The following is a 13,606-nucleotide window of genomic DNA, read 5'->3' on the forward strand; positions in this document are numbered from 1 at the left end:
TGGATATCCTTTCCTTTCTTGAGGACATGGGGATGACAGAAAGGGCTACATGACTAGTTTTGGCCAATGACACAAACAAGGACTGAGGAAAAAGTACAGCTAAGATTCTCCAGTCTCCTCTCCTTCTGTTGTGGTGATTTTGGAAGAGGACACATGGCCAGGTGCTGGAGACACACTCGGCCCAGCCCAGATCACTGAATGACCACCTAAGGTAGACTTGCGCTGGAGAGTCTGAGGGACTCAGGGTAAACTTGGAGGAAACGAGAAACAACACAAGGCTTCTGTGATACTAGCTGTTTGCTACCACAGCATGCGCTAGTCTATCTTGGCTTATGTTTTTACTATCTGCCAGCATCCTTCAAGTAAGTTTCACTTAAATGTCTGTAAGCTTTATAGATGACCCATGCACAATGCAGGGGTTGTGCTTTGAGCAGTCCTGAGAGGGGGTGAACAACGTGGGCTGTGGAAGCTGACCTCCTGCCTTACAATCCTGCTGTGACCACCGCCTGGCTCTATGACCTTACACAGCAGTGACACAGTTTCCTCATTTGTACAATGTAGATAATAATACAGCGGCTAAGACACTGCATTTTTAGGAGGGAAAAATGATATTGTGAGCAAAAAATAACACAAAAACACACAGGAGAATGACACCAGGCAAGCCATTGATAAGGGCTAGATATCATGTATTGTCAACATCAACTCTAACCTACCCAAGGGCACACGGTGTTTTATTTAGCTGACCCCAAATTCCCCTTGGTGGTTAGGATAATTGACAACCACATCACCAAACAGTTGAAAAAAACCTGTCTATAGTCTAATAACAAAAGGATGGAAATGCTTTTATTAGAGCTCTAATGCACTGGTTCTTTAGACAAATCCACTCTGTGGATCTATCAGCTGTCAGGGTCAATATTAAACAGATGAAACTCCTAAATGAAATACCAGTAATGGAAGTGACACAGGTAGTGTCAAATGGTATTAATACTATGAAATCAGAACTTGTTAGGGGAAAAATAATCCAGCATAATAGACAGCCTTTGAACTTAAGATAAAAAACCAGAAAGGTAATGCCTCTGGTATAACACATGAGAAAATGAAGCTTGAATTATTCAACAGCTCATTCATTTTTGATGGTAGGGAAATTGCCTGAAATCCCTTTCACATTCTGCAAAGATCAAACATATTAGGAATGTCAAAATAATATTAGACATCCCCTTTCAAGAGTCAAAATAACTCCTCAGAACGAAGGAAAAAATGGAAAATTTCAGGGCTCTAAAGAACACAATTAAATGCTGATATTGTGGGGAGAAAAACATGGAAGTCCTGCTGGTACTATTAACAAAATGCCAGCCAGTCATTTACTAAGGGGTCAGTTTTGGCAAAGCACTGAAACTGGGGTCTTGGATTTCTTCACTTTAAATCAGGATAATAATTTCTATTTTATGCATTCATATACTACTGCATGTAAAGTTTCAGAAAACATTAAAAATATTAGTTTACCCATCTTTGATCAGCCTGGAATTCATAAGCCATAAGCAAAGTTTCCTATGTATTTTGCTTGGTCTTCACATAGTACTATATCCCAGGTTGATCTAACTATGTTTTAAAGAGAATATTGTTTGCAGAGCTTCTTTATGTCCCACTCTAGATTTATCCAAAAAGACCAGATTGATAAATCCAAGTGCTTCCAATGAAATAACACCCTTCATAAGGGATGCTCCACTAAAATGCAGCTAATGCAGTTTTATGGGCTACCCTGGGTGGCTCAGTGGTAAAAAATCCGCCTGCCAATGCAGGAGATGCAAGCTTGATCCCTGGGTCGGGAAGACCTTCTGGAGAAGGAAATGGCAACCCTCTCCAGTATTCTTGCCTGGGAAATTCTGTGGATAGAGTATGGTCAGCTACAGTCCATGGGGTCGCAAGAGAGTCAGACATGACTTAGAGACTAAACAACAACAATGCAGTTTTATGTTCAACACTGCTGCTTGCCCAAATGGCAGTATCACATCTATCATTATTTCAGAATCAGGCAACTTACACAATTTTAAAATCGTGAAAGGTTTAGTCTAAAATTTGAATACAGTGTCAGAGTTCCATATGGACTCAAAAAAGGTCTGTGATTTTGCAACAGTGTCTAGCAAACGTCAGATTCTGTGTACTTTACTTAATTATGTGATATGGAATTTTATTGTTCACAAAGCATTTCCTCACTTAGAAAACATCACTAGGTACACATGCACAACAATGCAATCTTTTGCTACAAATATGAGTGTACATTACAGCATGTGAAACTAGGGAAAGACCAGAGAAACTGGGGAAAGAAACCCGAACCAGGACAAATACAAGACATTGCGTTATTGCCTATATTCCATGGGAAAAAATTCAGTCAAGGTGGTGACTCAAGACTTGATTACATCATTCCCAGAGCAATTACATGTGGAACTACTCAGCCTTTTCTTCACAAAGCATCCAAGAACTATAATTAGAACATGCAGATAAAACACCCTGCAGAGTTTCAGAGACTGTGTAGCTGCTGTTCTTGGTGATGTTAAAAGGAACTACTGATTTGTCTAAAGAAAGCCAAATAATATACAGTGCCTTATTCCTTTATTCATTAAGCAGTTAGATGCAGGCATGATTCAAACACAAGATTTTTCAGGTTAATTAAATCACTTCAGTTAACAGCAGACATTTTTTTCATAGACTATTATTAAACTAATAAGAGGAGGTATGAATATAATCAGACTGAAGAGTGGGGAATTTCTTTTCTTCCATGTCCTGTATTTTTTAGCAGGTATTTTATGTTTAGCTTAAGCATGGCCTAAAAAAATCAGTTTTATTTCCTTTTATAACTCCTATAACTACTGAGAGATGGAAGAGAACTTTGGTCAACTTTCTTCTCTTTTCACCATTTAGCAGTGGAGATACAATAACCTCTCATTACAAAAATGGGACCATCTGTGTTTAAACTAACAAGACAAAATTTTTCCTTGTTGTTGTTCAGTTGCTAAGCTGTGTGTGCATGGACTGCAGCATGCCAGGCTTCCTTGTCTTTCACTGTGTCCCAGAGTTTGCTCAGATTCATGTCCAGTGAGTCAATGATGCTATCTAACCATCTCACCACCTCAGCCTCTGCCTACTTTTCTTATTCCAATTTAATTAATGGATATAGTTTTTTTAGCCATATGTTCTACCTTTCACTATAAAGAGATGTGGTCATAAGCAGTACTACCACTTTACATTTTGTAGAGACATTATCTTCCAAAGGAGTATGGAGGTCAGCTTTTTGGTCTACTACTCCATGTGTGAATAAAAGAGTTAAAATCATGATGTGAAAAAAGACCATGCCCTTAAAGATTTGGAAAAAAAAAATCCTGCTTTGGTATATTCAAGAAGAAAAAATATAGACCATGTTTTATGATGATTTAATAAATGATGTACAGAACTTGCATTTCAGAATTTAAATTTCAAAAGCAAGAGTTGGCTGATTACAAAAACTACACTGCCACTTATGACACTTTAATTGCAAATTTCCAGGCAAATATTATGACGCTCTATGTTAATTACTTTCCATGTTTTACGAGTTTATATATATTTAGAGGCATGACTAAGTTCCAGTGAATGTTACAAAATTATTGGGCAAAAAAACCCCTATTGGCCCAATATAGTCTATACATTAGTGGGAAAAAAATAAAAAGGAACATATGGAACAAAAAACTAAAAAGAATGTCCAACACTTGCTGTAATCTACCATTTAATGTTGACTAAGTGATAGACTGTAGGGAGAGAAGAAGGCCAACTGTAATTGTCTTAACGCTGGGGCTGAACCTAGCTTTACAGGCAATAACTTATAAATGTGTTAAATAAAAACAGGAGTTGTGCTTTTGGCATATGTCACTAATCAAACATAAAAAGATGATTTTTTATGAGGTAGCTTTGTCTACAATTTGAGGAAGGGAGATGGCTTTGAACCTGAGATTGTGTCTAAGCATCTGGTCAAAGATCCTTAACCAGCAAGATTAAATCATCCAGTTTATTCAACTTGCTTTACTGCAAATGAGTTATCTGCTCCACGGATGATATGCAGCTGTTAGTAAGCTCAACTTTGACGTCCAGGTTGGCTCCCAGACATCACAAGGTTCAAAGTCTCAAACTATAATTATTAGGTCACAGTAATTGGCTGTGAAAGAAAGAGGGCCTGAAGAGAGAAAAGAGCAAGTCTTCTATGACTGTAATATCCAAAAACCTAACACCAGATTGACATTTGAAAGGATGTAAATATTTAAATCTAGAAAGGTGATAAAATCCTGGGTTTATTTATAACAAGCCTAAATGAACACATTAAAACATTAAGAATATATGTTTAATTCTGATATTCAATAAGTCAATTATTTGTTTACCTGGCTCACATTTATTAAACATACAGATCATATAGTTAATACACTTTACATTCTGGTCTTTGATTACTGGTCTTATGTTCTGTAAGTTTCTGAAAAGTTGGATTTATTCTGCTTGCATTATCTTCATGTCCAACACACACACAACAAAAATCATGCAGAGTAAATTTTCAACATGATATCTCTATTTTTTCCCCTTATTTCATGGTTCCTTTAAAAAATAAACTTATTTTCTTTAGGGAATTATGCTTAAAATATTATCACTTTAAATAGGAAGTTGTTCAAAAATAGTATTCCAAATTATTATGATATAACTTGAAAAAGGCAACAAAGAAATATGATTGAAGAGTACCTCTCTGCAGCAGCAAAAATTAAAGTTTTGAGATCAAAACCGAGATATTCAAAAGTATTACAGTATTCTTTTTTAAGTTGCATAATAATCAAATCTCCACCAAAGATGACTCCCTCTATTCCTGCCACTTTATGGACACATTTTGCTCAGGCACTTACCTTTCATCACGATTCTAAGGGAGTAAACCCATTTCTCACTCCAGGGCAAATCACACTATCAGTCCCAATCATGGTAGTTAAGAATTGGGTAAGTATCACCTAAGCTGACAAATTAAAGAGAAGCACATTTATTGGATATTAGAAGGAAAGGATTTCCTCTCTCCCTTCTATAGAATAACAAAGAACCCTGGCATATTTCACCTCTGAGGGGAATCAGCTTAAGGCGAATGCTAAAAACATCCTGTTCCGGAAACATCTGTATTTTCCCGTATGATTCTCCTATAAATGAGGGACTCCCTCAGGGAGGCAGAGAGCTTGTTGATGCAGGAGGTGAGTCATCCCACTGCTTCAGTGAGCTGGCTAATGGAGCGTCCGGGAGGCATGCTGAGAGTGAGGGGGACCTTCAAGGGCTGGCATGCACTAGATCATCCTTGAGGTACCAAAATGGAAGCACATCATATGAAAATGTGTACAGTCCTATTTAGCACCTGGATTATGATATTTAATTTGAAACATTCTGACTTATGCTCACAGTGATCTCCAAACTCTGTCAGAGTTGCTATCCATTTTGATGTAAATTACCACGGGATTGAGTGAACCACTGCTTCATTTTAATTCCGAGGAACATTTGGTTTTGTCATTATTTACCATTGTTTATTGACATATATTTCCACAGACCAAATCTTTCATTACATATATAGGTGAACATAGGATCATAATTGTATAGCATAGAAAATAAACCTTCTTGTATCACCCTCAGCATTTAATTATGCAAAACTAGTGACAAACATCTTTAGAAAAAAATAATAAAATAGTCCTTCAGTATTAAAATTTCTTATTAAAAAGCATGACATTGAAGTTAAGAGTATGGCATGTTATTAATGCATAGATGAGTCAGGCATGAATAAAATGAATCTAATCCCATCTCTTATAGTAAATCAAAATCTTTGAAAACTACAGTTTGTAATGGGTTAACTGAAAAAAATGACATATTCAGTTTTTTCGTTATTCTGTGGTTTCTGATCATGTAACTTTTTAAACAATGAATACTCAGGATATAAACAACGTACTGCATACTTACCAGGTGATTTTTATGTCACTCTGCTGAATGCAGGATAAATATATTTGGGCTTTTTATTGCTTGAGTAGAAAGTGCTCATTACTTATTATTTTATGTTTATAATATAGAAAAATTAAAAAAAAAAACACAAAAAAAAAACAAAAAAAAAAGCTTTTAAATGGCATACATCACACTGTTGTAGTGGTGGACTTCCTCAAGATCGTCTTCTGTGGTTTTGGTGCAGTGGGAGGAGGCACAGTTGCAGGTCTGAGGGGGGGGAAGCTGTTACTGTGGCTTATTCCCAGCCCCCCATTTTCTAGTGGAAAAGGAGGGAGATGAGGGGGAAGTGGATGGGTAGGGCCTTGGGGAGGAAGCTTTCCTGGTGGGTGGACGGGTTCACTGTGTAAGTGGACCTCCCTGTTCTTTACGTGATACCTGGTGTCACAGTCAGGACAGTAGCCATGGTACTGGACTTTTTCATTAAACCTTACTCGCTCCCGAGGCCCAGCTTGGGGGCACCTGTCTTTTTCGGGTCTGTGCATCAGAGGCTGCCCGGGAGCCTTGTCCAAGTTACTGCCGGGTTTGCAGTAGATGTCTCCGTTGGGGATTTTGGTTGGTGCCCCAGGGAAGCCTCCATTTCGCAGAAGGGTGCCATTGGTCTTTACCGGATTGACAGTGGGCACCACTCGCTGGGGGTCTTCACACTTCACGGGTGTCAACCGTGGAGGAGGCGCTGGAGGGTTTGGCTTTCTCAGGACCGTGAGGATAGCAGATGGGTGGGCTTGGGGCTTAATGAGGGGGGCATTGGCCTGCACTTTGATCTTCTCTATGCTGGAGGCTGTTGTCCCACTTGAGCTACTATTCAGGGTGTCCGTTTTGGAGCTGTCAGTCATCTCATCCTCCAGCTGTAGGTCAGAGGTCAGGGTATCAATCTGGTCAACCACCTGGTAAAAAGGACAAGGTAATCATGTTGAATAACGACTCAAAGCAAAATATACCACAAGTGTCTTCCTATTTCTTAATCAGATATGGGAACAGGGACTAATACTGAATGGTGAATTCCATTCTTCTTAAGTTTTCATTCAACAAATTTAGAGTATTTACCAGAAGAGCACCAACTATTTGATAACATAATGATTTCACTTGCCTAGAATATGTTATTTATATATATGTTCTATCCTGACTCTGCTGTATCCAAAGATAAAATCTAACACAGAAACATAACTGATTTTTAAAACTGATTTACAATGTTAGTTTCAGGTGTACAATACAGTGACTTGATATTTTTATAGGTTACCCTTTATTTAAATGTATTATAAAATATTGGCTATATCCCCTGTGTTGTACAGTATACCCTTGTAGCTTATTTTATATGTAGTAGTTGGTGCCTCTTTATCACTTACTCCTCTTTGCTCCTCCCACACCCTTCTCCCCACTGGTTATTAAACTGATTTTAAACAGAGGAAGGGACTTTCCTTCTGATTTACCCTGTAGAAAGCATAGGAGAACATTAATCTCATGCTAAAATGAAACAAAGCCTGATAACCTGCAAAAGTCAAAACTTTTCTAGAGATTATCAGAGAAGTGAGATCACAAAGTAACCAAATAAACTGAACTGTAAAGAGCTCCAAACCCTGTGAGGGTAGACAGGACACAAAGACTGTTCCATCTGTGGCCAATCACAGGGAAAAGATGTAGTATACAAAAGTGAGTCAAGAAAACAGCCAAGACATTAAAGAGTAATTAAATGCAGAATGTGCTATCATGACAGGTTAGAAACCTGAGGACCCCAGACACAATGTAGCCTGTTCTCACTCGGTGCCCCTTTTTCCACAGGCTTCTCTGAGGGCAGGTAGAGACTCTAAGCCAGCCGGGCACAAAAACTCACCCATTTCCTGATCCTTCTTACACAACAGAAGCCTTCAGCACTAGGGGGATGGCAAGAAATCCTCTAACCTCTAAAACATAGGCAATGAATTCTTTTTAACCGCTGAGTAATACTCCATTGTGTATATGTACCACAGCTTTCTTATCCATTCATCTGCTGATGGACATCTAGGTTGTTTCCATGTCCTGGCTATTATAAACAGTGCTGCGATGAACATTGGGGTACATGTGTCTCTTTCAATTCTGGTTTCCTCGGTGTGTATGCCCAGAAGTGGGATTGCTGGGTCATAAGGTAGTTCTATTTGCAATTTTTTAAGGAATCTCCACACTTCTGATGAGATGGATGAAACTGGAGCCGATTATACAGAGTGAAGTAAGCCAGAAAGAAAAACACCAATACAGTATACTAACACATATATATGGAATTTAGGAAGATGGCAATGACGACCCTGTATGCAAGACAGGGAAAGAGACACAGATGTGTATAACGGACTTTTGGACTCAGAGGGAGAGGGAGAGGGTGGGATGATTTGGGAGAATGGCATTCTAACATGTATACTATCATGTAAGAATTGAATTGCCAGTCTATGTCTGACGCAGGATGCAGCATGCTTGGGGCTGGTGCATGGAGATGACCCAGAAAGATGTTATGGGGAGGGAGGTGGGAGGGGGGTTCATGTTTGGGAATGCATGTAAGAATTAAAGATTTTAAAATGTAAAAAATAAAAAACTAAAAATAAAAAAAATAAAAAATAAAAAAAAAAATAAAACATAGGCAATGATCTGCTGCTTCTAGGCTGGAAGAAAGAGGTGTCTATGTCCTTGGTGAAGGAGATGAAACATTCTCTTGGATCCAGGAACCTACTTTTGTCTGCTACCACTTGGGGGAAGGATCCAAGTCACAGCTGCTCAGTATATGCCAAAGACACAAGACAGAATCAGGAAATCAAGTAAGACTGCAGGCCCATCACACCACAATGCAGGATCAACCCCGAGTGTAAGAGAGTTCTTGTGAAGACAGGAAAACTGGGTGGCAGAGTTCTAGGCCACGTCTTTCTAAGGCAAGTTGGGCAGGGCCAGCAGAAAGCCATGGAGTTAAGGAATCCAGCACCTCCTACAGCCGGCTGGCTTAGAGTCTCTTCGCTGTTAAGTCATGGTCTGGAATAGCCTGTGGGAAACATAGTCTCAGCTCAAATGCTCAATTTCACAGCCAAGAAGTTTGACCCTCTGTCATTTACACTCTCTGAAGTCACAGATCTTAGAGACCATTCTCAGAGCTGCAGTACATGTACTATTATGTTTACACGATGAAGGAAGCTACGGGTGACTTTAAAAATAATTTATTTTCAAATGGAACGAGTCCCTTCATCTCATGTTTCCATATGTAGGCTTTTTCCTCCTCTCTTACTCAGGCCGAAGTGTGTTCAACTGTGAAGTTAGCCCTTTGACACAAGATTGGGCTCAAAATGAAGACAACATAACCAATCAGAGGTTAGAGAGGACATGGAGAATTTACTTCTTCCACATGTGAGTCTTTCGTGATTGATTAATACCAGTACCATGAGGCCTTCAATTTTAGCTCCTGAATCCATTCATTTCTCCCCATCTTCCTTTCTTGGATCCTAATCTGAGCCTTGCCTCCCCTTCTCAGTTCTATAATCTCAGTGATCTTTTAAAACACTGAGTTGTGTTTTTGTCATTCCCTGCTTAAAACTTTCAATATCTGCTCATTTCTTCTATGATACATAACAATTTAACATGGTGTACGGGGGCTTGTAAAGTCTCACTCAGTGTTGTTCTGATAATTGTTGAATAACTGGTTCTTAGGGATATGAGTGAGTCCTGATTTAAAGAGTTTAACAATTTCCATGGTGTGGTCTCATGCCACGGTTAACTTCAAGGGAGTAAGGCAGCATCACTGAATGTGAGACTGGGAAGAAACATGCATGGGTGTATTATTATAAAGAGTTTCCACCATACCAGTAGAATAGACATAAACTCAGGAGTACAAATACATATTAAAATGTAGTAAAATAATTAGGAATGACTAGAATTAGACAAAAAAATTTTCTTTTTAATGTAATTTATTTAATATAGGTTTATATATTTCAGTTTTCAATAACAGTTATTTCACAACTGGCTCACAAGATTTCTGAAAATAGAGCAATTGGCCCTTTTTAGCCAGTATGAGATAGCATTCTTAATTACCTTCTATATATTGTTGTATGTGTATATGTGTGTGTGTGTGTGTGTGTGTGTGTTAGCCATTCAGTCTTGTCTGAGTCTTTGCAATCCCATGGACTATATCCCACCAGGTTATTTTGTCCACAGAATTCTCCAGGCAAGAATACTGGAGTGGACTGCCATTCCCTTCTTCAGGGGATCTTCTCTACCCATGGATCAAACATGAGCCTCTGGAATTGCAGGCAGATTCTTTACCACCTGAGCCATCAGTTGTTGTTGAGTCACTAAGTTGTGTCCGACTGTTTGCAACCCCACAGACTACAACACACCAGGGTTTCCTGTTTTTCACTATCTCCTGGAGTTTGCACAAACTCATGTCTATTGAGTCAGTCATGCCATTCAATCACCTCATACTCTGTTGTCCCCTCTCCTCCTGCCTTCAGTCTTTATTAGCATCAGGGTGTTTTCCAGTGAGTTGGCTCTTCGCATCAGTTTGCCAAAGTATTAGAGCTTCAGCTTCAGCATCAGTCCTTCGGATGAATAGTCAGGGTTGATTTCCTTTAGAACTGACTGGTTTGATCTTCTTGCTGTCCAAGGGACTCACAACAGTCTTCTCTGACACCACAGTTTGAAAGCATCAATTCTTTGACTCTCAGCCTTTTTTATGGTTCAACTCATACCACACAGGACTACTGGAAAAACCATAGCTTTGGCTATATGGACCTTTGTTGGTAAAGTAATGTCTCTCTCTTTGTTTTGTCTCTTCTTTTTAATTTGCTGTCTAGGTTTGTCATAGCTTTTCCTCCAAGAAGCAAGTGTCTTTTAATTTCATGGCTACCGTCACCATCTGCAGTGATTTTTCAGCCCAAGAAAATAAAATGTGTCACTGTTTCCACTTTTTCCCCATCTATTTGCCATGAAGTGATAGGAACGGATGCCATGACCTTAGGTTTTTTTTTTTTTTTTTAGATTTTATTTTATTTATTTTTTTTTATTCTTTTTTTTTTTAATTTTAAAATCTTTAATTCTTACATGCATTCCCAAACATGAACCCCTCTCCCACCTCCCTCCCCAAAACATCTCTCTGGGTCATCCCCATGCACCAGCCCCAAGCATGCTGCATCCTGCGTCAGACATAGACTGGCGATTCAATTCACATGATAGTATACATGTTAGAATGTCATTCTCCCAAATCATCCCACCCTCTCCCTCTCCCTCTGAGTCCAAAAGTCCGTTATACACATCTGTGTCTCTTTCCCTGTCCTGCATACAGGGTGGTCATTGCCATCTTCCTAAATTCCATATATATGTGTTAGTATACTGTATTGGTGTTTTTCTTTCTGGCTTACTTCACTCTGTATAATCGGCTCCAGTTTCATCCATCTCATCAGAACTGATTCAAATGAATTCTTTTTAACGGCTGAGTAATACTCCATTGTGTATATGTACCACAGCTTTCTTATCCATTCATCTGCTGATGGACATCTAGGTTGTTTCCATGTCCTGGCTATTATAAACAGTGCTGCGATGAACATTGGGATACATGTGTCTCTTTCAATTCTGGTTTCCTCGGTGTGTATGCCCAGAAGTGGGATTGCTGGGTCATAAGGTAGTTCTATTTGCAATTTTTTAAGGAATCTCCACACTGTTCTGACCTTAGGTTTTTGAATGTTGAGTTTTAAGCCAGCTTTTTCACCTTCATCAAGAGGCTCTTTAGTTCCGTTTCACTTTCTGCCATTAGAGTGATTATCATCTGCACATCGGAGGTTGTTGATATTTCTCCCAGCAATCTTGATTCCAAATTGTGATTTATTAAGCCCAGCATTTTTCATGATGTACTTTGCATATAGCTTAAATAAGCAGGGTGATAATATACAGCCTTGATGTACTCCTTTCCCAATTTGGAACCAGCCTGTTGTTCTATGTCCAGATTTAACTGTTGTTTCTTGACCTGCATACAGATTTTCTCAGGAGGCAGGTCAGGTGGTCTGGTATTCTCATCTCTTCAGGAATTTTCCACAGTTTATTGTGATCCACATAGTCAAAGGCTTTAGAGTAGTCAATGAAACAGAAGTAGTTTTGTTTTTTTTTTGGAATTCCCTTGCTTTTTCTATGATCCAATGGATGTTAGAATTTGATCTCTGTTTCCTCTGCCTTTTCTAAATCCAACTTGTACATCTGGAAGTTCTTGGTTCACATACTGTTGAAGTCTACCTTGGGGAATTTTTAGCATTACTTTGCTAGCATATGAAATGAGTGCAGTTGTCTGGTAGTTTGAACATTTCTTAGCTTTGAGAACCCTCTATATTCAATTCTAATAATATTCCCTTTCTTTTCTCACATTTCTTGATATTCTTTTGGATCCTCATAATTGCCAGTCTGCTTCCCACCCTCAAGCATTTGAACATACTATTTCTTTTTCTTGAAATGCTCTGACTTCTCCTCTTTGTCTAATTAACTCTTCAGTTCAGTTCAGTTCAGTCGCTCAGTCGTGTCTGACTCTTTGCGACCCCATGAATAGCAGCATGCCAGACCTCCCTGTCCATCACCAACTCTTACTTTTTATTAAAATCTTGGCTCAGGAGTTAAACTTGTGAAGTAAAATTTTTCCCTCCTGCTGCTATTTCCCTTATTGGTCTAGTTAATTTGTTAAATATTCACAAGAAAACATTTCTTTCATTCAAAGTTATCACATTTAAAAAAAATTGTTTAGTAGCAGCTGAGTATTAGAATAATGTCTTCTCTCTAGATCTCAATCTCAGTGAGACTGAGGACCTTGTTGGTTTTTGCTCCTGGATCTTAAAGACCAAATATGTGAATGGTATACAAAAGATACTCAACAAAACTTGTATGAATTCATTGAGGTTGTTTCTTTGATTCAACTGTGAGCAAAAGCACTTCTTTTTCTATTTGATTTTTTAAGGTGTTACTTTAAAATTCATAATCACTGAATTCTAGAATAAAATCAGGGGATAATGACTTATCTATAAATGATGCACAGAGTTCAGTTCAGTTCAGTTCAGTCATGTCTGACTCTTTGCAATCCACCACCTGCAGCATACCAGGCCTCCCTGTCCATCATAAACTCCCAGAGTTTTCTCAAACTCACATCCATTGAGTTGGTGATACCATCCAACCATCTCATCCTCTGTCATCCCCTTCTCCTCCTGCCTTTAATCTTTCTCAGCATCAGGGTTTTGTCCAATAAGTCAGTTCTTCGCATCAGGTGGCCAAAGTACTGGAGTTTCAGCTTCAGCATCATTCCTTCCAATGAATATTCAGGATTGATTTATTTTAGGATGGACTGGTTGGATCTCCTTGCAGTCCAAGGGACTCTCAAGAGTCTTCTCGAACCCCACAGTTCAAAAGCATCAATTCTTTGGTCCTCAGCCTTCTTTATAGTCCAACTCTCATATCCATGTGTGACTACTGGAAAAACCATAGCTATGATTAGATGGACCTTCGTTGGCAAAGTAATGCTTCTGCTTTTTAAATGATGCACAGAGTAGGTATCACATTCTCTACCTCTTAGCAAGATATCATAGAAATTCAAGCAGAAGGACAC

General features: G+C 38.8%; 1 protein-coding gene across 6 annotated transcripts in view; it reads right to left on the bottom strand.

The window, feature by feature from the left end:
- Positions 1 to 13,606, bottom strand: part of PRR16 (proline rich 16) — a 283,053-nt gene that overhangs the window by 96,973 nt on the left and 172,474 nt on the right. For 2 of the 6 annotated variants that reach the window (XM_069591695.1, XM_069591694.1), the window contains exons 2-3: positions 5,992 to 6,914; positions 4,911 to 5,014 (exon numbers count right to left, since the gene is read on the bottom strand). In XM_069591695.1, coding sequence (XP_069447796.1) covers positions 6,159 to 6,914 — 756 coding nt within the window. In that variant the 3' untranslated portion in view covers positions 4,911 to 5,014; positions 5,992 to 6,158. Of the gene's footprint in view, positions 1 to 4,910; positions 5,015 to 5,505; positions 6,915 to 13,606 lie in introns of those variants that run through there. The other 4 variants (XM_069591699.1, XM_069591698.1, XM_069591696.1 and 1 more) reach the window with 2 other exon arrangements.

The sequence above is a fragment of the Ovis canadensis genome, chromosome 5 (assembly GCF_042477335.2).
Source record: "Ovis canadensis isolate MfBH-ARS-UI-01 breed Bighorn chromosome 5, ARS-UI_OviCan_v2, whole genome shotgun sequence".
NCBI classification, from domain to species: Eukaryota; Metazoa; Chordata; class Mammalia; order Artiodactyla; family Bovidae; genus Ovis; species Ovis canadensis.